Here is a 27,067-nt window from a genome sequence, read left to right as displayed (position 1 = left end):
ATCTTCCCTGAATTTGTTTCTGACTTTGGGACTTCTCATTTTCTGTAGGAGAAGAGATACTAGGAAGCTGAAAGCATACATTTTTGTCCAGACAAATGAGTGCTAGTAAGGGTGTGGGTGAGGACAGAGCTGTTTGTACGCCTTGCCATAACTGGCATAGCTCTGTACAGTGTGAGTGGGGAAACACCTATCTTTGCTTTCTGCTGATAAAATAATTTGTCCTGCTCTTGATTTCATTGTCAGTTTTCATTGGTGAGGGAAAAAGGTTGTCTTTATATGAAAAATGGAGAGGATGGGTTTCTAAGGAGATAGGCTGCAAATTGTGCATATCTGCACTGAAAGGTGCAGAAACAGCTGGAAAAGGTCACATCCCATCATTGTGACTGCTGAAGCTGATGCACTTTTGGAGATACTGTAGAGTAGAAATGATGTTTTGAAGTTGTTGAGCACCAAGCTATCCCCCAAACCACTCAAAGCCACTAGTGAGAAGAATAAATTAGAGAACCCCAAGTTATTTATCAATTTTATCTTTCTCAGCAGAAAATTTATGACAGAGAAGAACACTGAAGCCACGTGATACTCTCACTTGAACACACACACACCGTTCTTGTCTACGCAAGACGTATTTCTTCTTTTCCTTTCTGAAAGCTAATAATTTTAGAAATAAATGGAAATGTTTGTTCAGGGAGTTGATCCTAATTTGAGAAGTATCTTTACGATACTGCCAGTGCGATTTTGTATGCACTGTTTATAGGATGAATTTAAGTAATAGTTTAGGATGTTATTAAGTGTTCACCTGTGCTTTACTATCAGAAAACACTTGTAAGGTTTTGTATATTGTATCCACCAAGTGAGTAAGCTTACAGGTTGAAGCAGCAGCTCTGCAATTTCTCAGTTCAAAATGATGTAGCAGGAGTTTTGGTAGACAGCTTTCTAGAGGAAAATAGAAACTCCCGATGTTTCCTGTCAGTCTGAGCTGGAGATGCCTACCTTCCTCACAGCACATCTGATGATCAGTTTAACTGAATTCATACGAGACAAGATCTAGTACGTCGTATTTTAAGTCTAGGCTATCTCTGATTCCTCAAAGGCAGAAATTTCCTCCAAGCTATCTTTTCCTGCCCCCAGAGGTCCACCCCAGGAACTGAGTAAGTTTGGCACCTCTCAGTTTCCGAATGTACAAACACTTGTCTAGTGCCACAGCCCTAAGGCTGTCTGTCTGTCTGTCTGTCTCCCCGTTGGCACTGAAGTGGTCTCTCAGACTGGACTTCAGGCAGGTTTGTCATGCCAGAGGGGTGCTCTGTCGAATGGCCTCAGTATGTCCTGCCGATGCCAGATGAAGGAGGTAATGTTGTGGGGAAGGCTTGTGAAGTTCAGGATTCATAAGGAATTTAGATAGAATGTGTTACTCTTCTTTAAGAATAAAAAAGCATTTCTTCCACTAACATCATCATAAGATGTCTTAAATATGTTTGTGGATAAATCAGTCAGGTACTATCACACAGGTGGGAAAACGAGCCGCTCCTTTTTCTTAATGCAATTATACTACTTTGGGTATAAAAAAACCTGTCTTCCTCCATTTAGATTTTCTCTAAATTCCAGTACAGGAATTTATACAGTCAATACAATCATAGCATATCAAATTAGTAAATCACACTTCCAACTTATCTCCAATTTTGTGGAGTTTGTCTTAACTCTTTCCCTTGCCCCTTGTTTTTTCTCCCTCCTCTATGTAGTTTCTTGGGTTTTTCTTATATTCCTCTTGCTGGCTAGGCACATTGTAGATTCTTTTTCTTGTTATGTTTTTAAAACTCCTGACACCTCCTGGACTATCTTTAATTGCTCAACGTCTTTCTAGAAATTCAGTGTTCTTTTTAAGACAAAGATCGCCTTTTCCTCTGTGCTTAGAAAATGCAGTTAATGGGTTCTCACACAAGTTGAATATGAGTAAATTTCCACAACTATTTAGCTATCTTCTTTGAGAGTTTGAAAAAACCTAATAGAAATTCCTCACCTTAACTAGCAATACAAACTTCACCTTCTCACAAATATGAATGTGTCACTTATAGATATCTATGTGGCACATAACTTGATACTGTGGTCAATATTGAAATAATAAACAATTTTGACATTTAAACTATTCTTTGTGCTATTTAAACTAAATAACCTGCGAAAGATGTTACACAGACTACACTAAGAGTCTACCATAGATAAATGTTAGTAGAATATACAACTAGTTTTCTTACTACTGGTATTTTATTGGTACATATATGTTTTATTACACGTTGTCGTCTATATCAACATAACATGCCATGCACTCTCTAATATGAGTGGAGAAACCTACATTTTTCTTTGAGTTCTTGTTTTGTGTTTCTGGCTTGGGGCATACAGTGTCTACAGATGTTGCTCATTGGCAGATATCAAAATTTGAGTTTTCCAGAACTAAACAATACTTTCTTAAGCATGGTGCCTGTAACTAAGACATATCAACTTAGTAAATCCATGCGGGTGAGTGCAGCTCAGTGATACTCATTAAGAAAATGCAGAATTTAAGTTGATGGAAAACAGCTTGCGGTGAAAACTTGTATAAATATCGTTTTCTGTGCAGTTTTGGCCTCCACAGTAGAAGTGGCAATTCATGGGGGATTTTGAAAGGAACTTTCTCCGCAACCATTTAGTTCATGGGCGCCTTGCACATTTATTCAGCTGTGCAGGATGATGCCCTCAATGTCAATGTGCTGATAGAAATACCCATTTGTACAGCAGATCTTGCTTCTCAGTTCAGCCTCAGTGACGAAAGGGGTCTTCAGAGCTATTCATGGCATTGTATGGCATAGTTTAATATCACCTTGACGCAACATGATTTAGGGAAGTCTCAAAACACAAGCTGTTAGGCAAGCAAGGGGGAGGAACTCAGAAGTGAGGATGTTAGTGGTCACCTTAATGTGTCAAAAGAGTTGAAAGTGAAACTGAAAACTCACCCCGTGAACATCTTGTGCCTCATTTTGCACTGCGGTTGCACAGCGCCGGGCTCAAGACTATTTGTAGGTGCTAATATACTCCTAGTGCTGTTTAACTAATAAATGTCATAGTTTCTTGCTAGTGCAGCATCTTGAGCGAAATTGCACTTGTGACAGATTGGGCATGAAACTGCCAGAGAGAGGTTCTAGTCAGTCGTTAACAATTAAGTGCATGAACTGTCAGTGAATAAATGGCTTTTATGCACTAATACTCTGTGGATGATTTTATCTTTGCATTCATTTATTTGCTAGGATGCCACGTGCACAAAGTATTGTTTGCATTCACTGCTACGTGTAACACAGCGAGAGAAGCCAAGAAGCCAGTATGTTTCTGAGAGAGGGCGGAAAGCAAATCGGGCTCCATAAATTAAGCTAGATGAGTGCAGTAAGCAGTGACATGTAATGTGGGAGCCTGAACTGTGCACTTAACCAAATGAAGGTCTTTTAAACCAAATGAAGGTCTTTTATTACGTCACCTGAAAATGATGAATCTGATGGTTTTATCAGCAATTTATCTCTATGGAAACTCCTGTGTTCAAATACATAGACTCACTGCATTTTGGTTCAGATTATGGAATGTGGTTATCTAAAAAGTACCCAAAACCATCAAAATTTCCAATACTGGCTATTAGCAAAAGCATTTTTGATGTTTTCGTCATCTATACCATAAGATATGTAAAGAGCTTTTTCTCATTAGTCTTTGAATTTTTACACATAATAAATAAAAGTGTGATAACACTATCTGTAATAAAGATTATAGAGCCTGTATGATAAGCAGTGTTCTCAGTTCCTATTCTCATATTCCTATTTCCATTAATCCATCTTCAGTTTAAGAGTTCAGTCTCCTAAGTGATTTTGCTCTGCCTCATTAGCCTGAAAGAAACCGAAAAAGCCTCCTTAGTTTGAAAAAATTCATGTCAAATCTGTTTTCAGTCAAAGCATAGCTGGATAATTTCTGATTAGGTTTCCGTAATAAGCATGGGCTTCCAATATCTCCTGTTTAGGAAGAAGCAATTCCCATCATTCCAGTTCCTGCAACTTTGGAAATTCCCAGAGTCTTCACAGTATAAGCTTGTATCTTTACAGAGTTATTTTAATTTATTCATTTAAGATGTTTTACTTTTTTTTTTCCCTATCCTGTGGGGCCTTGTATTTATGAGGTAATGTGATCTCACTGAAAGTGAGCTGCTTGAGCTAACGATGATGTTAAATGGAGCCAGGGTTTCACCCATACTATCTAGTAAAATAAGCAATTATTTTGTACGAACAAGAATTAGTCTGTATGAACTGTTTAAAAATTTTCTGAAGCCACCCCAAAGAGGATTTATGTACTCACAATACTTGGCAACAGTGAGTTTTACTAGGTACTGTATAGAAGTTTGTGTATTACAAAGAACAGAAAATCCTGCATTCTGGTAAAGAGTTTATGGGTATTTGTTCATGGTGAGTCTGCAAACCTTTAACAGGAGGCTTAGCAAAGTGGGTGTAACGTTTAATTGCATTTAGGTATCATAAAATGAGACCTGTGAGAATTGGACTGGAAGAGGATTTTGAGACTATAGGAGTTGTAATTAAAGTATTTATGGTGCCATATTTCTCCTGAGACATCTTGAATTAAATATTGTACCTCTTAAAAATGGCTCTGATGGGGCGAGAGCCAAGCTCGAGCAGTGTCAGAATGGAGGCTGGGAAAATGAGCAGCACTGTTGTAGCATCGCTGCTTCTACTTTAAGGAGTTGTCCTTTCTTAGATTAGTGTGATATTGACCTTGAATCCTGTACCACCTTGGCCTCTACTAAAAATTTATTTCAGTGAGATGTTAAAACTGTGTCTCTCTAGAGAAACGTACAGGATTTTTCATTCCTTTTCCACACCTGGAAACACTTTTAAAGTCATCCAACTGTTTAAAGGATCTGCTATCTTTATCTCCCTTATACTAAAGAGTAATGGTTCTCTGTAAGAGGAGACATAGACTGGAAAATGGAAAGAGTGGTAGATGATAAAAACGACTGTGTGTCGGTTGTAGCTTGGATTCTAAGATTTCTTCTACTGGCGAGATTCAGCTTGCATCCGTTTGGCTCCTTGTGTTGTCCGAAAAGCGGATTCGTTACCCGGCGTGCAATAAGGCAACTCTCACACACGCAGGAGAGATATTGCCTTTATTCAGGCCTGGGTGCTCGGTGGATTTCCACACATCAAGCACACCTAACGCGGTTCTCTTGTCGTATTCATACACAAATGTTACAAGGTGTACGTGTTCAGTTGCAATGATTGATTCAGATTTCTTCGCCTAGCATGCAGACTAGCATGCGTGCTCAGATCTTTTCTCCGCCTCTATCTTTTGAGTAGGTGGTGTAATTTGGGTAGGGGGCTCATGGGTGGGTGGTCGTGGAGACCCTGGCCCCAATTACCTTTCTCCCAGTTTCTCAATACTTCTGGCACTCCCAAATGGTTCTTCAGGGTCTGTTGACCAGACTCATGATTTATCGGTTATGGTTCTGCCTCTTGACAATCAATCACGTCTTCCTTGGTACGTTGTTTGGATAAATATTAACTGACATAGGGGTAGGACTGTACAATAGCCATCCTTAGTAGTACCAGGCAACTAACTACAAAGCTATCTGTGACATCCTTAACTATGAAGAACTATCTGTAACATTCTTAACTGTGGAACTATGAACAACTATCTGTAACTTCTCAGCTACAGAATCATGATTAACTTTTAAATTCGATGCAAGATATCACTTGCACAGACTCACGAGCAGAGATGAACATCGCTCATTTTATAAAGGTAGTCCTTTAACTTGAAGCACACGTTAGCGTTCCCGGGGTGATTATTGCTCTCTCGCCTGTCACAGAAAAGCGGGATGAGATTTGGATCAGGTCAGAAGAGCAGCGGTTTGTTACCACAGCTGTGGGGACAGCCCTGAGCAGCACCCGCAGGCTCTGCGGACGTGAACCCTGCCCAGACAAGGCAGTTACGGTTCATACTCCTTTAGGTCATACAGCCCTTCTTCACCAAAACTGTGCGTGATAAGCAGGACACGGTGAATAACAACAAGCGACTGAAATCATTCGGATAAGGAGGCTGTAGGCAGCACTCTCTGTTAGGAGAAATTCACTCCTTTGTTAATTAAATGCTGGTGAGACCATTAGCTGCAAATGCTTCTTAACCAGCCAGGCCTGCAAAGGCCTAGGAGATAGTACCTGTTTTGCTTCCACACATCTTCAGACACAAGGGCTTGTGAAGTTGGCTTGTGAAGGAGAGAACTGCTCACCCCAGCCCGAGGCCTCGGGGTCAGTGGTCTCCACAAGCACGTACCGACCTTCTCCTGCTCGCTTGGGAGTGTCGTACTTCACGGTCGTTACACCCCGGAACTCCTCTGGTCACAGTCAGGTGCTGGAGAAAAATTAGTCTAGTGGTCCACATCTCCATTCCTCTGCCATGTGCAGACCAATAAGTAGAAGACAGTAATTTAATTAAATACTCACACTTTACTCTCTGGCTCAGTTTTCAGACTGGAGAGTGCTGTTCTTTGGTCGCCTGTCTATAAAGGAAGGCATGGCTCTCCACAATATGTCAGGGGTGTTTTGTCCTCTCCACAGGACGTATTTAGGTTGCATTAAATCAGCTCAAGCAGCTGAGCCAGAATTTTGTGCAGAGATCAGGGGTAGTTGCATATAGCCTTTTTTTTTTCATTTCATGTTGTTATTTTTCCATTCATAAGCTATTTGTAACACAGCTAAGTTGTACTGAATATTTCTTTCGTCACATTGTTTGCAATATTTGATACCAGCTTTAGGGACGTGCTGAGGCAGATGTCCTGTGGTAACTTGTACCACAAGTGATCTCATGGATTCAATGTTGTAAGTTATTATTTGTTTTAAGAATATTTAAACCTGTTCCTCACTCTGTTTTTATTGCTGCCTACAATGCAAAAGGCATACACATTTATTTGCTGGTCTTGCTGCAAAAGCAGGGCCTTACACCTCAAATGTGATTTTGTGAGTAAGGCTTCTACTAAGTGCACGTGCAGACATCTTACTCAGATGTTAAAATACCCTATGACACTCAGTGTTTTCAAAGGGTCATATCAGACACCTTATTTTTAAAAAGCATTTCTTTCTGTCCCTAGGCACTGTACAGACGTTATTTGCTGTGTGATCTTCATAGTTGTCATTCTGGGTTACATTGCATTAGGAATCGTGGGTAAGTAAACACAGGTATAGTAGTGCTTTCTCACACACAGGGGAAGCAACTTTGTGAATGTGAGAATTTCTGAGATGTCCCTTTTGCTTATATCTATGTAAAGCTTTTGAATCAATAAGCAACGCCTTGCCTAGAAGCAAATAATGAACTAACATTCAGTGTCTATTCTAATTGCAGAGAATTTCAAAACCATGTGTTTACTGATGAAAAATTAAGTGTGTTCAAGTAAAAATGACATGGTTTGATAATGTTGCTATCATAAAGTAACTGTGGTAGAAAAATTCACTTTTCATTTGTCATTAATCTGACAGCAGAAGTTAAACAGTTTGGTTTTAAGAGGCTTTTTGTTCTGTAAAATATTACTGAAAGAACCTATGTGAGCAGTAAAAGGAGAAGTAAGATAAATTACTTCATTTATTGTGGGATCCAGAGTTGTTTGAACATCAGGATATTCATTAATAGTAGCCATTTTATTTGGTTTGTGTGAGAGAACTGTAAGAATGCCTGTGTGTGAAAGGCCAAATAACGCTGTGAAAGTGTACTTACTGTCCATCTGCGTGTCTGCCTGAGTTCTTTCAATTTGCTTGTAAAAGATTGTTTTGGCCCTGCCTTACACAGAAGAAAAGCCATTAGTTTTCTTCATAATTCTGTAATACCATTTTCTGTTCTGTAGAGAGAAAAGGTTGTGCAATCTCCATCCTTGGGGATATTCACAAGCTGTCTGGATGTGGCCCTGGGCAACCTGTTGTAGGTGGCCCTGCCTGAGCAGGGGTTTTGGACAAGATGCCTCCAGAGGTCCCTTCCAATCCCAACCATTCTGTGAAAAGCTGCTGTCTGCAGCATGGAAAGATGACTGTTAGCAAGACTGCTTTAACCTAGGTGGTTCCAGTAACTGTCTGAGAGAATGCTCGAGCCTCCCACTACATTGTACGGTAGCGTAACGTGCAAGCCACAATGCTGAGCTGTCTCCTCTCACCTTGCCTTGTCTCAGCTGGGCACTGAACACATTCTGAAAAGTCTGATCTCTCTCTCAGGCACTGGAAGCTCTCTCTGTGTAATTTTTCTTTCCCTTATTCACCTGTACTTACTGCCCCCTCATGAACCTTTACGTCGTCAGGAAGACAGAGAAGTGAGGGAGCAAATGGTATATACCCGCAAGTGAGAGAGGCACGGTGGACCTTTGCAAGGAAGTGTGAAGCCCACACTAGGAAGCGAACACCAGGGTAACAGAGGGCTGATGATGCTTGCAGGTGGAAGAAATTATTTCTTTTCAAAACTTTTTTTTTTCTTGTCTAATATCTTTGAGCCTCTGCTTCCCAAAAATGAATGATAACTTGAGACCTATGAATGTAAGAAAAGTGGGCAGAGCAAAAAGTGAATTCAGGAGCTGTTCAAGCTGTGCTCGATTTTATGCCATACTTCTAGAGATTACAGCAGCTATAGGATTCTCTTTGGGATTGGATCCAGGAAGGGAGTCCCGGAGTGTACTGCACGGCGTGATTGTACAGTCAGCTTCAGACTGACTTGAAAGGCAGTCCTTTGACGATTTTTTTCACAAGGTCACTGTCTGTGATTGCAATGCATAAGTTAACATCAGTGGCATCTGTGTGGAGACAAATCCAGGATCTCTCTGTTTTGTAGCCACTACTGGATTCTGTGTATGCAAAACTGTGCACGTGCTCTCTCACCACAGTTCTGGCTACTGTTTGGATCCTGTGGGCCCTTTCCTTTGCTATGGAATGAAGCATCATCTTGCCCTTGTGGCCTAACTGAATTGTTCCCACTTTGCTTGAATCCAAATCACCACTAATGTTCATTTGACTTGTGAAAGTATTTGGAGCAGAAGTAGTCACGTGACTCCTAGCTACAGGAGATTGGAGAGGGAGGTACCGGCATATACATGCAATATATCTCTGTTTACAAAACCTGCTCTTGAATAGACTGAGGAAAAGGAGGTAAATTATTAGTCCTGAGAAGCAACAGTAGCTGCTGGACTGTGCACAGCTGTTGCAGACCTGTCGTGCCTCCCATTTGGTGCTGGGAGTATGCCGTGTCTGAAGGACATCCCTCCAATGCCTGTGCTGTTGTCCTCTTCCTACCTGATTGATTCTTCATGGACATTCTGCTCTCTCCTTCTGTCACTGCTCAAACGCAAAGCCAGAACAGAAGAAGCTGGACTCAGCTCAGAGGAATGTTTGTTGTTTTCTCGGGCATACGAATGCTCTGGTGACTGGTGACCTGCCCCTGTGCGGACAGGCAGTCTTCTGAAGTGCTGCTACCTGGGCAAAGGGAAAGGAGAGCATTGGCACTTTCTGGCTGGATGGTACTCTTGTGCTGCCTGATCTTGGCTCTCTTTCTAGCAGTAGATAAATCTGCTGAATTTTTTGGCTAGAACTTTATGTCAACTTTGCATGTGCAGTTTCCCAAGAACCCGTATGCTAGATGTTGCAGAAGTAGATAGCAGCAGAAGAGGACTGGCCAGTTCCTCACTTCTTCACATCTGTAATCTCAGGCAATGTAGTTACTGCGATGCGAGACAGTGAATTGGTCATTTTCCCTGCTCTGCACGTGCAGTGGCTTCGTACTGACACAAGGCATGTGAACAGCCTCCTCTTGCAAACCTTATGAAATATTTGTTAGAACTCGAACCTGTTTCTGGAACCACATACAGAATTTGTAGCTGGTGACTTTTTCTACCTTTCTTACAGAGAAGATTTGAATTTTCAATCTAGGAACATTTAGTTCAGCTCCAAATCCAGATCCGCATGGTCCCTGCTTTTCATCTTTCTTTGTACTGTGCTTCAGCTATTATTTTTACTCAAATTTATTTCTAAGTAAAAGATGATCTCAGCTTTGGTACAGTTCCAGGGGCCAGCCCTGTACAAAATACATGAGAGTCAAAGAAGTTCACATTAAGAGAAAAGATATTATAGATCAATCCTTAGTCATGAATTATGCCTTATTATTAAAAAAAAAAAAAAGTAGATTTCCACAGCTTCTTGAATATCTGTGAATACTGCTCTGGATCCCTGTTTAATTTGGCTTCAGAAGTAAGCAATAAATGCAGGTTTATCATGCAACTGCTGTGACTGAAAATCTGAGTCAAATCTTGTCCTCAGTATTGTATGTATAGTTCACGTAGGCTTCAGCTATATGTCTGTCTGTGTAACAGTAGGGTAGAATTTTTTTATGTTTATGGGGGGGCTGAAACGTAGTCTGAGTAAAAGGTAATCAATTCTCCTTGAAAGATAAAACCAAATGATTTTCGATACTAGCCTTTCTTAGTTCTGCTTCAGTGATGGCTGCTGTTGAGTGACTGTACTGAATAGAAATAGTTATCCTATGATTTACTTTCTTATCATTCTTTTAACTTTACAGATAAATTAATAGTGCTAATTTAACATTCCGTGTAGTTCTCATTCCTATCAAACTGACTTAACTCTTCATTTTTATTTCAAAGACACTGGGCTTACCTGGGCAATACTTTACAAATGTTTAGCCTCTTAATTTAAGGTTATTTTAATTCAGAAAAGTGCACATAAAAGGCAGCAAATAAGTCATCTTGCAAAAGAGCCTCACATTCCAAAGGGCAGCTTAATTCAAAGGAATAACTCTTGTATTGCTCCAAGGGATGCTTATAGAATACCAGCGTTATCAGCATGGATTTACAAATTCTGTATCACGCGTTCTATTACCTGTTACCTCTTTCAGTACATTAGTAAATTGCTTGTCTTACAAAACCCTAAGAACAATTTGGCAGGTCAGCCTCCCCATACATTAAAAATACACCCTTAAGGGAAACAAAATAACGATAGGAAAGACTGCCCTTTCAAAAATACACCGTAGAAGGAATGAGACAGATATAGTATAAACAGATTTGCAGTTCATTCTTAAGTATCACAGGATGCTATTGTTCTAATCTCATTTTCTCCTTGACAGGGAGCTTTCCAGCCTTTACAACCACTGACGTAGCCCACAGAGCACAGAAGAAAAGGAGTGCATCTGATAGACATTTAGTGACAGACATTAGCTGGTTTTGATACTGTCCACGTGTGTTGGCTCCACACCAACAAAAGGACTGACATAACCGCAGGCCTCCTGAAAGTGCTATACCGGTGTCATAGGATGTCACGTTGCTGCTCTGAGGCTCGAGTCAACTGTGTAATATGGTTCAGCTGTTCCTTAATTTTCTTTTTTAGCCCAGGTGTTTGTGCCAGCACTCAGACTGCAGCCTCATGAACATCAGAGCATGCTGGAATAAAAATTTTATGCGACCGGATTCCTATCCATTTAGTGCTTGATAGCGAGTCACCAACAGTGCAGCACAACGTGCAAAACATGGTGCTGCTCTGTCAGACTAGTTCTTACAGTAACCTTCCTCATTCAGTGAGAACTGCTGAAGTAGGTACTTACTCTTCACTGACGGGGCCAGAAAGATTGTGTATTTACCACATGGATTCTTTCACTGTCATTGCTCTAAGTTTGCAAACAAGGTGACAGAGGATTAAGTTCACAGGTCTTGATGGTTAGCCCTGGCACAGGCAATGAAAGATGCTGTATATTTTCTCTTCTGTAGGTCATTTCCCTTCTCCTTCTGCTGCAGAGTTAATTAAATGCTAAACGTTTATGTTGTAAATCAGACCCGATTATTTTTTGTTGAACTTTGGAATTTAGCAGTGAGGTGTCTTCATCCACCCAGCAGCTGATCCCACTCATGGAATTTCACAAAGTGTACTAAATCTATTTTTTAAAAGCATATTCTTCTTAGTACTGTTTTATCAAAAACATGACTGCAGCCTTAGGCACACAGGACAACTACTGCCAAGCAGGACAATTTGATAATGGCAAAGCAGGTACAGTCTGAACAGAAATTCCATTCAGAAGTGAGCAATGTGTTCCATTGTTTATACTCTGCAAATTTCTATTAATAATTGAGAAACACACTGCAAAAATGAGTGATTAAATTTGAGACCAAGGATTGATACAAACCCAGTGAAACCAAGGGAGCCTTTTTGAAATATTTCAGCAGACTTTGTATTAGAACTGAAAAGAATCTGAGGAGAATACACTGCTTTGCCCATTTGATGAGCGAAGTTTTATTCTTGTTGGCTGTGTTAGCCCACCCAAACAGGCTGAAGGAAGCAAGCCTGGGTCACATGGGCCCTTCTTATGGAAAGATCCTTAATAAGACTACGATAGCAAAAAACCCAACCGACATTATGTTGTGGTGTTTATCGCCTTTCTCCCAAGTGTGTCTGAGGAGTCAAAAATAATTCCACGTTTCGTATGCTACTTAGGAAAGGGATATTGTTGGCTGTAGCAGCTACATCCAAATTATCTATATGAAGCAGATATAAGTCTTGCTACAAAATTCTTGTCAGTGCTTTGAATCTGGCATCGTGGGGCTTATCTCTATCGCTTCCGTTTTGCTGATGTTAAAGAAAAAATACAGTCAAATGCAAAAAATGAATGCCTTTAATAATGTGCCAAACTAATTAAAAAAAAAACTAATTTGGGGGCTGGGAAAACACCGATGTATTAGAGTCATCTAACATCGTACAAGTAAGGCCTGGAAGGCCTGTCAGGTCTGTACAGGAGCCTGATCCATTTGGGACCAGGCTTTTATGTGTATGAAAAGCAAGGTCACATTAAAGTAGAAAGAAAAACTCCGTCTTGTCAGAGTCACGACAGACGAAAGCGTACATGGCATAACCTACAGACTCATTGCAGCCACCAGAGAGTTGTCAGCTTTCTAACGTCACGTACCTGTGTGAGTTACCAACTGGCTATAGGAATGCCTAAGAGGGAGTTGATGCCTCCTACGTGATCCTGTTAAGTAACGCTACTGAACTAAGTGGGGGCTAACAAATGAAACCGTAAATGGGGCTTAAACTGGTGAAGCACTTTAGCTTTCTCTGAGCACCAGCACACCGCAGTTAATCTGAATGTGCAGAAGGGGTTTGATACCACGTAGCAGGTTAATTTGCAAACTCCAAAACAAGGAAAACTAACATAGGTTAAAAAGAACTAGCAGATTCATTTTGGTAACCTAAAACCATTCCGGGTTGAAGGTAGCATTACAGATTTTCTGTAACTATTTGCAAGTCATTGAAGATATGTCGTGCATCTGTCCCAAACCTTTCAATAAATTTGCAGTCTGTTGCTCTGAGATCTTATATAGGTTCTGTCCCTACCGCACGTATCATTATTGTTAAGCGCTGTTATTCTTACCAAAGTGGCCTTGAGGAAAATGACAGTTTCACAAATGACTAAATACAATGTCACAAAGTTGAGAGAAAATGGGGTAATTACACAGAAGCGAGTTCAAGGTGGTTTGCATAGATCAAAGCCTAAAGCGTATGCTAAGGGGGTTCCTGCCATTCAGTATATAGTGCAAGAGGGGGAAGGTTGGGAATAAAATCTTTGTAATGCCTGTAATCTTTTCCACATAATACAAGCACAAGAAAATGTTTCGGAGAAGATCAATGGTCTTTTCTAACCGTTCTCTAGCAACCTGATTTTAGAGTGTTAGCTCAGGGTAGTGATATGGAATTATATTCTAGCATTCTCTTACTTTCAGATGATACTTAAAAATAAATGAAATTTCCATTATTTAGGGTCAAATCAGCAGTTAGTAGCCAGAACAGTTCACAGGCTAGTCATTGACTAGTCACGAAGGAAGCTTAGTCAGGTCTGCACACTACAGCTTAGCAATAATGGTACTAATAGTGATAGCTAGTGTGTACTTGATCCTCAAAGGGAAATAATAGTGCAGGTGAAAATGGCCTGGAGAAGAAATCCTGCTTCAAAGTGGGCAAAAGAAGCTTAAAAGTTCAATATAAACCTCTCTTCCCATTCAGTACTATGGGTCATGGTAGCATGTAATACGTAAGTTGCCGGGTGCAGACCTAATAACTGAAAAACGGGACAATTGCCAAGTGAGAAGTCAGGAAATGTTTTCATTTACAAAATGAGAGCTTGTTCCACTCTTAGTGCAAATGGAGTCCATTAGATTCAGTCACACCCTATGTATTTCTGTCACACACCCAGCTATCCCATTAATTTCAATGCCGTTGTGGTTGTCTGTGAACGCCTACATTTGTCTGCACAGTTAGCTCCTCCTCTGTCCCCTTTTAATAACCGTTGGTTTAAAGTCCATTACATCATATTTTGGATACAATCCAGATATATGTGCCCTGAAGGTAAAAAGTGGACTGGTTTGCTTTCTTACTGATTTATCCTTATCTTTGTTCAGCTTTGTTTTGTATTTTAGTTTTTCATTAGGAAATCAGTACTCTTCGGTGGTGATCAGGAAAGATTAAGATGGCACACTCGAGGTGATACATTTTCACGCTAGTGAAACTATGTGCATGTGACTAAAATGTTGAAAGATAACGTGTGTGTGTTTGCAGCTTGGGTGCACGGCGACCCCAGGAAAGTGATTTATCCAACTGACAGCTATGGGCAGTTCTGTGGTCAGAAAGATACCCTCAATGAGTGAGTATTAAATCAATTCACACACCTTTATTACTCATGCACTATGAATGAGATATGAGGTTTCAAATCTGTCTGCTAGGGGTTCTTGTGGGAAGTTGACGAGACAGTGGCACTAACTGTATTTATTCCAAATAAAGTTCAGAAATAGATTAGTTGCTCAGTGCAAAGCAGACCCAAATTATGACTATAATGCAGTTGTTTTCATCATTCAGAGAAAACTTTTGGTAAGGTATCAAGATAACGTAAAGATTGCGTCACTACTTGGATAGAAAGTGACTAGCTGGCTCAGCTTCTAACTGCCAAAGTTTGGCTAGTTAATAACCTGTTGAGTAATTGTTCTGTCCACCTTGGGATAAGAGTAGTCCTAAAGCATTGTAGCCTCGTTCTTAGTTGTGCTCAACATGCACCAAATAACAGAAAAGACCATAAGGAAAAGCTCGTGGTTTTTCTGGTGTTTGCCCAGTGCTGGTAGAGAGGAGACTGAGCGGTCTGGGAGACAGGCAGCTGTGACCATGCCTTCCTCGGGGACGTCAGCCAAATGGCCCTATTTACTTGTCTCTCTTTCCCACTCTTTTTAAATTTTGAATTATGAGAGTTAAATTAGTTAGTTGATATCAACAGAGTACTGCTACGTGAAGAGCTTGGAGAATTCAGGAGGGGGTCAGCAGCACTGAAACTGCTGAAAGTTTAAACTTTCTTTTCTGATGTCAATATCATTAAGTGGGCTAAGACGTAAGGGAAAGAAAAAAAGATTTCATTAACAGCTTTGAGCAGCTCACAGATGGTAAAGACTGTCAAGAAACTATTGAAGAATGATGACATTTCAGTCCAATATTTTATTCTATCGATTTTAAGAAATAACAACTAATGATAGTGAATTGTTTTCGCCAGGATACATGCTTTGTTAAACAGTGCATAGTAGAACATACCTCAGTGAAAACAATTCAACCTTGTAAAATGTCAGGCAGTTGAGCTAATCCCTGTTTTAAAGTGAGCTTGAATGTGCAGTGATGCCATATAATGGCTTTGAAGCCATAGCCATGTTCAGCAACTGGTGGGAGCCACGTGCTGGTGGAAGATCAGAGGATGTGTCCTGGACTGGGGGATAAAATGGAGTGAGGTGGGAGCAGGACCTGTGCCAAGTCCGCAGATGGAGGAGGGGCAGCCCTGTTAGCCCAAGCACACGTCCTTGTTAATACTGCCATCCTGCTCCCAAGGCAGAGCCCCCTCTGTGCTGCATTGCCGCCATGGGGACCCGTGGTGGCTCAAACACCGCTTACTGCGTTCTCTTGCACGTTACATGCCAGCGGGCGGCATACGCGCCGTTATTTCTTGTAGGGACACCGTACGGTCCTGGCATGGCTAGTGGACCTTGAAGTCTCATGTCAAAAGGGCAGGACTGCTGCCATGCCATCGTCACTACAGCCATCTGATAATTTTCTGATGTAGCAAAGATTAACAGCATATTTTGCTGTCTTCAAAACACAGGTGTTTAAATCCAGAGATCTTAGGGTTAGCAGTTTTCAACAAATCCAAACTGAGGTGACAGCTACCTCAAGGTCCCAAGTTTCAGAAGCTGTCAAGTGTGTGGATTCTGGGGTGCAAACCCCTCAGACTGTCCCTTATTTATATCAAAGGAGGTTTATCAGCTTTATTAGCCAGTATGAGAAGCTGAAATGTTCTTGACTGCTTGGCAACAACTGAAAACATCAGTGTGTTATCAACATTATTCTCATCCTAAATTCAAAACACAGCACTGTATCAGCTGCTAGGAAGAAAATTAACTCTATCCCTGCCAAACCAGAACATGCTGTTATCATTCTGTTTCCTGGGCAGCTTCAGTTTCCAACCATAAAAAGCTTTTGATTGATTTTGGTGCCACCTTCTGATCAACAAAAAAATAGGCAGCTTTTACAGTGTAGCATTTCCTGACGGTGATTTTGAGTGCAGTACATACAGAGTGTGTTCAGAGTAGGCAAAGGGACCACAGTGTTTTCGCAGGGGTGTTTTACAGACCTCACTTCTTAGAGGCAGGACTACAGATACCTGTAACAGTGCCTAAGATTGTTTCAGCTTAAAACTGCGCTGTGGAAAAAAAAAAAATTCTCAAAATTAGCATTCTTTAGAACAAATACTTCTGGTTTCAGAGATGTCTTGGCACAGAACATTCAGGGTCTGCTTGGGTTTTGCTTTTTGTCTTGTGTTTGTAATATGACCTTTCACAATAATAGAATTTAAATATCAACATATGCTATAAATTTTTGAATGGTAGGATGTATAAGCACCCATATTTATAACATTAATTATCCTATATCCACTTCCATAGGAACAAGACTATTTTGTTTTACTTTAACATTCTGAAATGTGCCAGCCCTGTAGTGTTAATAAACCTACAGTGTCCTACAACACAGGTGAGTGAAATACAAAGATAAAATATTTTCCTTGCCTCTTAGTCATGATGCTTAAGAACTAGACATACATTTGTTTGGTTTTAAAAATTACTGTTCATATCCTTCAAAATATAATATGATTGTTTTATAGATGACGTGTAGCACACGATGTCTGTAGCCTGCGATGGTCAGAAAAACTACATAGAAATGCATAAGATTTTGTATTTCGGATAAGAGTTGAGGAAAAAAAAAGTCTATTTTGTTGAATACAACAATTTGTTACTTATTAATTCATCACAGGCAGCTATCCAGTAGTAACGAGTGCGTGCAGAACATAATTTTGATTGACATCTAGGGTTTTCCAAACTAAACATGTTGAAGAAATGTCACTCCCAGCGACAGGACTATCTGGGTGTGGTTAGAGCCTATGGCACTTTCAAAAGTGAAGATGTTGAAAGCTTGTTATTTCCTTACGCCACAATTTATACTCCCTTCGCTGTGCTGCAACTTCTTGTGAAGCTGTGAAATAAACCCAGTCACTGAACGTGCATGGGTAAAAATTATCCTCCTGATCTTTTTTACATGAGACCGTTTTACTGACCTGGTTTGTTGAACAATGGCACCGCCAGGTACGTCAGCTCATCTTACGAGGCAACAACTTGCGGCATGGGGTAGGCCAGAGGAATTAGGCGCAGGAGCGCTCTGATCCAACTTTGCTGCCAGAGCGATTGTACTGTGTAATTAAACTACAGGTGATGGAGTACGCTCTCAGCCATCTTGACAACATTCAGTGAAGTCCAGTAGTAATTTGGATGAGGGTTGTTACACGGTAACCAATTTACCGATTACAAATGTTAATTGTCTATTTATTTGACTATCGTTTTAAAATGTTTCCCATTCCAGCTTGCCCTTAGTCCCAGTCCCTATCCTTGATAGATGTTTCTGGCCTATCAGTTAGTGTGACCATACGGACTATCTGACACAGCTGAAGGGATGGAAATCTCCAGCGAGGGGGAGCAAGAACCCTCTTAACACTGACCAGTTGCTGTCAGAATGGAAACTTTCTCTATCAGCAGCAGATTTGCTTCAGGAAAGCAAATGTGGGGATCTGTCCACATTGCAGACACCGACAGTGTTACCCTGCAGTCTTTTGACTCTGTTACTGGACCGATTCAGCCTGTGCAGAAATGCCGAGGTCATTGTGTGGGATTTGACTGGTGCTGTGGTCAAGCTGGCAGTGGGCATGAATCAAGTAAGGTGAAATACTTGTTGAAGGAGAGTTTGGGGGGAGCAGAGTAGTTATTCTGTTTATTTTCAAACATACAACATCCCAAAACTGAGAATGTTTTTGAATGCTGTTTGCTACTGCAGATGGTTAATTCTCTGGTCTTTTGTGAAAAAGCTGAAGAAACATTTGTTTGATAATTCCTCTTTTGAACTGCAGACAGGGTCTTTCATTCCCGTCCCATTCATATGAAATAGCAGGAGAAAAAAATCCCAGGAAGTGGCATGGGAAGAGCACTGGATCCACAGACAGCACATTTCATTGCCTCTTTCATAGACGGGAAGCTGAGGTTACAGTGAAGTGTATACTTGTTAGTCACCTCTTGTCCCAGCAAGGGCAGAACTCTGCTTTCTTTGTTCCTTGCCCCGTGGGTAGTCCACGGGACTGTAGCACTCACCTAGAAAGACCTTGCAGCATCTGCCCTGTTCCAAGGATGAGTACAAGATCTTTTCACAGAATGCCTTTAGGTGACTCGTGTGGCGGAATACCTTTGAGGTAAAATACCGTTTTGTGCGTGATGTCTCTCTGGTACTTGATAGCAGAGTTTTGCAAAGGGTGTTTGGATTGCACAGCTTTGGAAACAGAGAAGGGCCTTCTAGAAAAGGCTGAAACTTGCTAAAAAGATGGACTTCAAACTACCTCACAGGATTTAGGAACACCGAGGAGTCAGAACGGCTGTACGCTTGCATGATCCCAGTGACGCACAGAGCCTTCAGAGTCCGTATATTGGGGTGGCTGCTTCTCCATTACGTAAATCTAAATCATAACTCCTGAGTGGATGAGTTCATCAAACCCCAGTCCTTACTTGATTTCTCGCATAAATCTGGTTTACAAATGGCTGTACCTTGAGTGGTATGAATTTCACTCCTGGCATGTACACCCCTCTGGCTTTGTAACTAGGGGAGATTCATCATTAGTCAATAGTAAAAAGTCACATTTGAGTGATTTGCACCTAACTTGACTTGGACAATATCTGTGGAGATGCATTTGACTGAAGAGACTGTGTAGAAGGGTGGAACAATTTTAGCTGCGTGAGACTTTTTAATACAGTTCTCTTTATAAAGGTAATAGAAAGAAATTACGTGTATCTTGTGAAAGTAGCTACGGCACCACCTTGCTCATATACACTGCTGCTGATGGAAGTAGAGAAGGACCTGACAGATTTTCACCTGGTATTCAAAAAAATGAAGTATTTTTTTTCAACAGATTGAAAGCTCTGCATATCTATCAGAATGCGTAGAACCTAAGAAGGTAGAGAGTGGCGTGATATGCTGGATATGAGGAGAGACTTTGAAAGTGTATTCTGTCAAAGAATTTTAGAAGTATTCAAGGGAATCAAAAAGAAAACATATGTTCCTTTCTAAATATGGCAGTAAACATTACTGAAGGCAATTCCATAAAACAGTGCACTTTTGTAGGTGGCCTTTTTCTTGCTTTTTAATTGCACTGACTTTCCTTACCCTTCCCTACCCCCAGTGTATCTTTACTAATTGTTTTTCTTTTCTTGCAGCTTTGTGTCTCAAAGTGCCCAGACAGGTTTGCAACCTACATTGATGTTCAGGCTTCCTACAGATATAAACCAGATCAGTGGAATTACTTCAAGCAGTTCTGCAAACCTGGTTTTAACAATCCTCGCAAGGTGTGTATGTATCAGTAGGTGATGAAATAATTTTTTTCTTCAAGCAATATGTAATATGCATGATTTTACTGAGCTACATCAAAGCTTTGAATTATTCTGATTTCACCATGTAAGGAGTTGTCCCATATACATGGTTTGACAGTGACTTAATCAGGGGTCTTGTATGCACACCTAATCCCTCACTCTTTAAATGATTACTGTTTGCTTAAAACAATATCTGCACCTACCCTTGTAGTTGCAGTACTGTGGCAAACAGTATCCTTTAATACTTAGGTACTCCACATCACACCTTGCAATTCAGCTGTATTAATTGTGTTAAATTCTTACTCTTCTTTAAGAGAAAAGGCAAAGGGAAGGCAAGGAACAATTGCCCAGTCACTTCTGGCTTAGACGCTGATCCAAAATGAAACAGGTCTTTTCTTTTTTGTCCCTAGAAAAGGAACGAAGAATAGTCTTTTCCCAAATCACACTGACAGTTTGGATTCACACTTTAGGTCATGAATGTATCTCGCAGCTCTGCTGGTCAAGTGTGGGGAGGAGGCTACCGAGTCCAGTTTGGGGCATTTGCTCAGACTGGGTTAGAAACGAAAAACATGTAGTTACTCTGCTATGTACTCACTGTTCCTATTTTTCCCCTTTTTAGTCTGTTGCTCAAGTCCTACGTGATGAAGATTGTCCTTCGATGATCATTCCAAGCAGGCCTTGTGAGTGGTTCTACTTCTTATACACATCTTAGCAGATGAGAAGCGTTCACGTTAGAGCACGACTCCAGTCTGAAAAGTGTTTTGTGACAAGGTCACTAGGAGCTGTCTGTTATCTGACAGTGACATCCATTCAATTTTAAACAGTTTGAAAGTATAAAGGTTTATTATGATTTTTTCTAACTGCCATCCATGAACATTCAGCGTATGATTGGGTCAAGCTGAGCTCTTTCTTGCTCTTGAATCATCACAGATAACAAATGCGTTACAGCTCAGATTGTGCCTTCCAAAACACGTGGGCAAGCATCCCCATTGGCATCAAGAAAATGCCACGAATTTAGGAAGGAAATATTGCCAACTGTTGAAGTTCAGATGATACTTGAGCCCAGTTACAATGCAGCTCACTTTTCAGTTGCAGTGCTGCCTATGCAGGGCATACAGAGGAATTAAGGGGCCAAAACCTGTTTTTGTCACTATGGTCAGCAGGTATTTCTGAGTAGATAACCACAGGTCCCAAAGCTCATCTCAGCTGCAGAAGTGTAATACCAAGAGTATCTGTCACTGACCCAGAAGCTCATGCAAATAAGAAATTGCTGTTTATGTTTCCATGCATTAAAACAGACATCATGTAAACCAGGGACAGATTATCAAAAAGAGAAAATATGGATTCAATTTTAAAAAAATATTAAGAATTTGTATGAAAACCGATGTACTGACCCCAAAGACAGAAAATAATTTGCCGAGAAGCTATTACCTTCTTTTAGACTACAACAAGGGGCAAAGATTACAAAGGGAGGAAAAGAGACATGTTACTTACTTATTTCTCAGAATAATTGGTGGGGTAGATATTCTAGACTGAATATTGAACCCTGGCATCAGTATTTATTGGAACCTGATAAGGAAAGTAGAAAATTGTTATATAAAGTTAAAGTACAGCTGTGTGGGACGACTGACCTGCTCTTCCCTTTGGAATGAAAACCAGGACTTTTTGCAGCAAAGAGCAGGGCAACATAAATGAGTATGTAAACATCTCTCCTTTTCTCTCTCTTTTCTAATCTCCTCCTCCCTCTGTCTAACCAATAGTTTCTGTCTTTTTTCCATTGCTTCCTCTCCAAGAATATCTAGTAATAGTGGCTGGTACTGGAGCTCATCTGGCATATGAGGAACTGACACTTGCTGTTATGTATTGTTTTGAGTGCTAATACCAGTTATGACCAGTCGTATTGAGTCTGTCCCTGGGGGCTTGTTTGATTATTACCATGAAATGACATATTTGAGAAGCTGCAGTTTTTGTAAGCTGCCCAGATACTGACAGACAGTAAGTTCCTCTTTATTACAAATTCTTAAACTGCTACAGATACTACTGTTGTTATTCGGTAGGACCTAGAATCTCCAGTTCGAAGCTATGATCCCACCGTGCCTGAGCTTGGACAAAAGGCCCCAGAGCATAAAAATCATAATCTTGAGTATAATGGCCTTTCCAAGATTTGTCAAAGTCAACATATCATTAGATAGTCACTTGAAAAACAATAGACTGTGAATCTGAAATGATTTAAATATGTTACAAAAGACAAGCGATAAAAGTGGAGCTTGACATTAAATGTAATATGCATGCTTTGTTTTGCTATTTTGAATAGTTCTTAAGAGATGCTTCCCAGACTTCTCCACGAAGAATGGTGTGCTAACCGTGGCAAATCAGACTACTTTCAAAGACGGAAGAGGGAAAACAAGAAATGTGACTGATCTCAGGGAAGCTGCAAAGTAGGTTTTACCCTTCTCAACTGCTCGTTTGTTGGATCCTGAGATTGTGAAATCATTTAGGAATTGAAAAAATAATCAGAATCCGTTGTAGCAAATGGCTCAGGGTACCCAGGCAAAACTTGCTAGTAAATGGTCTCTCTGTGCAAGGGCACTCGCAAAGCTCCAGTATGGAAAACCAGCACCGTGGTATGCAGAAAGGAGCAAGGAGCCAAAAGTTTTGGTCAGATTGTCTCAGAGTGACTGTCAGTTTTTAACTCATTCTTGTTGTTTTTCCTAGCAAAAAATAGTATTAAAGAAAGCTAAAGGAGGTTCAAAATTAAATCCTTATGCTGCAGGACCCAGACCAGCCAGTAATGGCTCGGTTATTCCTTCCTATGATGGCCTTTCCACTAACATGGACTGTCCTAGTACTTTGAGCATCTCACTTCCTGTTTTCAGTACGTGGCTGAAGGTCAACAAGCAACGTGCTGGGCTCCGATGCGTGACAACCCCTCCCTTGCAGATGGACAGCAAGCATCTCCAGTCCCGGGCATCTACCAGGATGAGAGAACACTGCTGCAATAGCCTCACTTTTCCAGCTGCCATCAGTCCTCAGCCTGCCTGGAGCACAGGGGTCCCTTTTCTTACCCCTCCATCCAAGGCTACCACATTCTAGCACCTTATCAGCACTGACCACACCTGCGCCTTATTAAGTTCCCTTCTTCTGGCATCTACAACTACATTGTCTGCTCAGTGATAATAAGATCCTTCATTTCTTCTTAGGAAAACTTTGCACTTTGCAGGATAGGAAAACGGTTGCGTAAAGTCAACATTTTGCCTCACTGAGCTGTTTCCTGCTTCTCTGCTCTTAGCAGTTCTGGAGTCACAACTGTTTGGCTCTTGGTACGCTGCAGATCTTAATAGCATACGCTTTTCTTGTGACATAATAAGCTATTATATGTGGCGATAGTTAGTACTCATAAAGCTTTTTTAATAAAGCTTTTTCAGGAGCCGTATAGACATTTTTACACAGGTTTTTTCTTTGGCATAACTGTGATTGATGTTGGCTTGGTTACAGAACTGGAGCTGGAGGATAGTAAGATACTCATCACTAGCAAAGATATTTCAAATTCTTTCACTGAGCCTATTTGTTGTTTAAATAAATTGTGCTTTTCTACCTAAAGCAACCTTTTCTTTGGTTTGTCTTTTCTCAGCGGCATCAATAATGTCCTGGATGCAAGATCAGTTGGAATGAAAATTTTTGAAGACTATGCCATTTCTTGGTATTGGATTTTAATGTAAGATTTTAATGGATATTTTTAATTTTTTCCAAACTCACTTTGGAGCACGCAGGGAATTAAAAAATAGATCATGTCTGTGTTTGTTACCAATCCTACTTTTAAACTCAAGGAGCAACTGTAATTTCCTTCCATCATGTGATAATAATGTTGTTGTGGTTCTGTATGTGAGGTAAGGATAGCACAGCATGCAGACATAGAGTGTCAGTTGATCTGGAGTAGCTTTTTAATATTCTACCAGGCAGAAAAACAGGAGGTGCTGTTGGAGGACCCATCTGTGTGGTAATTCCAAAACTGAAAAATCTTAATTAAGATACTTTCAAGCCAATTGCAGTTGCTAAGTGTCATTAGTATATATAAAACCCACATGATTTCTAAATTCATACTAGCAATATATAGTTAAATCCATTATAATCTATAAATCCACTATAAATCCATAAATCAAATGCAGCAGACAAAGCACCATCAAGAACAAAAAGTATCGAACAGTATTAAGTTTATCTTGCAATTAATACTCACTAATCACCAATTAGTAAAAACGCAGCACTGAAACAAAAGAATTAGCTATTTTGCTGAAGCAAGTATGTAAGTATATGTGCATTCTTAGTCTATTAATATTGGTTTTGATGGACCAGGGTGTTGATGAATTTAAACAGGAGCAGAAGTCTTTGCCAGGTGAAAGCCTATAACACGCACATACTAAGCGCGCATTATTCAAGCCTGAATGCAAATCCACAACAACAAATACATAAACTTTAGGTAATAATATGGAGAATTAGTCAGTTCAGAAACATAAGTTGTCAGCTTTTAAAGGCGTTCAGTCACTGACGGGAGGACAGCTTTCTCATAGTCTGATAACTTGGGCACAACAGTCAGTTGCAAGAAAGTCACATTCAGCAAGCTTGGTTCTCTCTAGATCTCTTATTGAAATGAGGCTTATGGTGCAGATTCTTTCAAAGGAGATATCACCGAACAGATAGGCTGGAGAGAGAACTGAACGTTTTTTGAACAGAAATTCTAAATACTGAAGCCAGCTTCCACATTTCAAATATGGTATTTTTATAAGGAATTGTTGTTACTTTTAAAATACTTGGATAGAATTGTCTTTGCACTTTTCACCAAATGATGGCATACATCAAATGATTTCCGGACAAACATATTTAAGTGCCAGGGTTTGGGTGATGTCAGTGAAGGCCTGATAGTGAATGGAGGTGGGATTAAAAATTAAATATGGAATTGCTCTGGTCTTTTTAGCATACCCCAAAAGAACTGCTGCTTTCAAGCCTCAGTTTAAGGGAACCACTCTACTGAGGGCAGTTGTTACCACGTGCTCAGTTTTGGTGTTGCTAGGACTCGTGTATATCTAAAGATAACTTCAGATAAAGGTGATTACTGCTTTCAAGAATAGAGTCATAAGCTCCAAAACTACAACTTTTCTTGAGGAATACATTCTGCATTTCAAAGAAGCCATTCAGAAAGGGAAAATACATCATGCTAGGAAGCCTTTAAAGGGCTAGGACTTAACACTAGCTTACAAAGGTTTAACTAAATAAGCTGATGTTCTTCATCTTGTCCCTCTGCCCATCTGGCTTAGTTTGCCCAAAACATCTGGTTTTGATTGTTTATGATCAGGCTGACCCAATTTTTTATCTTTGGTAACTGGCTAAATAAGCTGGGAATGTTCAGAAGAGGAGTTGCTACACAGGCAAGAAGAGGTTTTAAATATTTTTAGTCTGTTCTAATACAAAATTCTGATGTAACATCTACTAAGAATTCTGAGAAATTAAATGTTCTGTGAAGCATCTGAGCTGGATGTTTGTTGGATGGGATTATTATTCACATTGCTTTAGAAGGCCTCGCTGAGTAAAAAGGCCTTTTGCAGTCTTTTTTTCCTTTCTGACTTGCTTTCTGGGAGTGAAATGAAAACAAATATTTCCTTACCACAGACTTCATAAAGAGAAGACACCGTAGATGTCTTTCCTAGGGTCCCTGTTGATAGTTCTTAACAGTTTCTTTTTATGCATCACGATGCCCTGATCATTTCCTCTTCTGATGGGTAGAAAGAGTCACTGGTTTTCCTCCTAAATTTAATTTTTTTTCCAGGAAAGCTCCTAGAATGTTACTTTGCTAACGTTGTTTCTTTGCAAGTAGGGATTTTTAATGGAGGACATAAAAACCAGCAAGCTCCCCACACATAGCTATTCCTCCAATTTAACTTTCTGTATTGTAGACTAGACCATGGCCTGAAAAAGGCAGTGAGTTGTTCAGCTGATGTAAATGAACAAAAAGGCATTGTACTAGTCTCAGTCAGCCAACCTGAGGACCTAGGGTATACTTACATTTCTGGCTCTGCCCTGTGAGGTCATCACATATAAGCTATTTGTTTCTAACAGCAGATAATAGCCATGAGGATGCATTTCATAAGGAAGACTTTGAAATATATTTTTACATATCATTCTTAAGTGAGATGAAGTGACCCTCACTTGGAGTAACAGGCATGCAAGAAAGTGAAGATTCTCACGCTTGTTTTTCCTGTGTTTCTGTTTCTTGTCTTTGTAGTGGGCTGTTCATTGCAATGATTGTGAGTCTGCTCTTCCTCGTGTTATTGAGGTTCACAGCTGGGGTTCTCTTCTGGATTTTCATCTTCGGTGTGATTGGAATTATAGGTTACGGTAGGTGTCATCTTCTAGCCTCTGAGGCTATTTTTCCATATTGCTTGAGTTTGGGCAAGGAAAATCAGTAATTACATCAATTAAATAGTACAATTGGGAGAATTAATGCCTAGTTTCAGACACAGTTAAGTGAGAAGGGCTTAAATGGCAGTGAAATTTAGTAAGATTCCAGCTGTGCTGATACTTAGCACCAGATGTAGTAACCTGAATTATCTACCCACAGTATGCTTAGTCTGTATTCACTTGTACTGATATTTCTTTTCTATATGTGTGATGTTATAATTGACGAGTCTCACAGTAATGCATTTTTGGTTTTTGCTTACCTGACATACTGATGACAAAAGACTTGGCTTGTAAAAGATACTTTTAAAAACTTGTCTTTGCACTCTTCAGAAACACTCATTTTATATTGATTGGTTTTTTAAAAGGCATCTGGCATTGTTACTGGGAGTATGATCATCTTAAAGGAATACCTGGCTCTGACCTCACTGTTTACGATATTGGATTCCAGACAGACTTCAGAGTGTACCTGCAACTGAGGCAAACGTGGTTAGCATTTAGTAAGTGCCCTTTAAACTTGGTATCTGTTAATGGATATTTAAGAGAATCAATCAC

General features: G+C 40.2%; 1 protein-coding gene across 4 annotated transcripts in view; it reads left to right on the top strand.

The window, feature by feature from the left end:
* Positions 1-27,067, top strand: part of SLC44A5 (solute carrier family 44 member 5) — a 101,898-nt gene that overhangs the window by 56,721 nt on the left and 18,110 nt on the right. For 3 of the 4 annotated variants that reach the window (XM_054834212.1, XM_054834209.1, XM_054834210.1), the window contains exons 3-11: positions 7,157-7,230; positions 14,643-14,727; positions 17,054-17,138; positions 19,913-20,041; positions 20,685-20,745; positions 22,380-22,503; positions 23,697-23,780; positions 26,340-26,452; positions 26,881-27,012. In XM_054834212.1, the coding sequence (XP_054690187.1) occupies positions 7,157-7,230; positions 14,643-14,727; positions 17,054-17,138; positions 19,913-20,041; positions 20,685-20,745; positions 22,380-22,503; positions 23,697-23,780; positions 26,340-26,452; positions 26,881-27,012 (887 nt within the window). The remainder of the gene's footprint in view (positions 1-7,156; positions 7,231-14,642; positions 14,728-17,053; positions 17,139-19,912; positions 20,042-20,684; positions 20,746-22,379; positions 22,504-23,696; positions 23,781-26,339; positions 26,453-26,880; positions 27,013-27,067) is intronic. The other variant, XM_054834213.1, reaches the window with a different exon arrangement.

Source organism: Grus americana, chromosome 8 (assembly GCF_028858705.1).
Source record: "Grus americana isolate bGruAme1 chromosome 8, bGruAme1.mat, whole genome shotgun sequence".
In the NCBI taxonomy this organism is placed as follows: domain Eukaryota; kingdom Metazoa; phylum Chordata; class Aves; order Gruiformes; family Gruidae; genus Grus; species Grus americana.
This window is presented reverse-complemented; position numbering and strand designations above follow the sequence as displayed.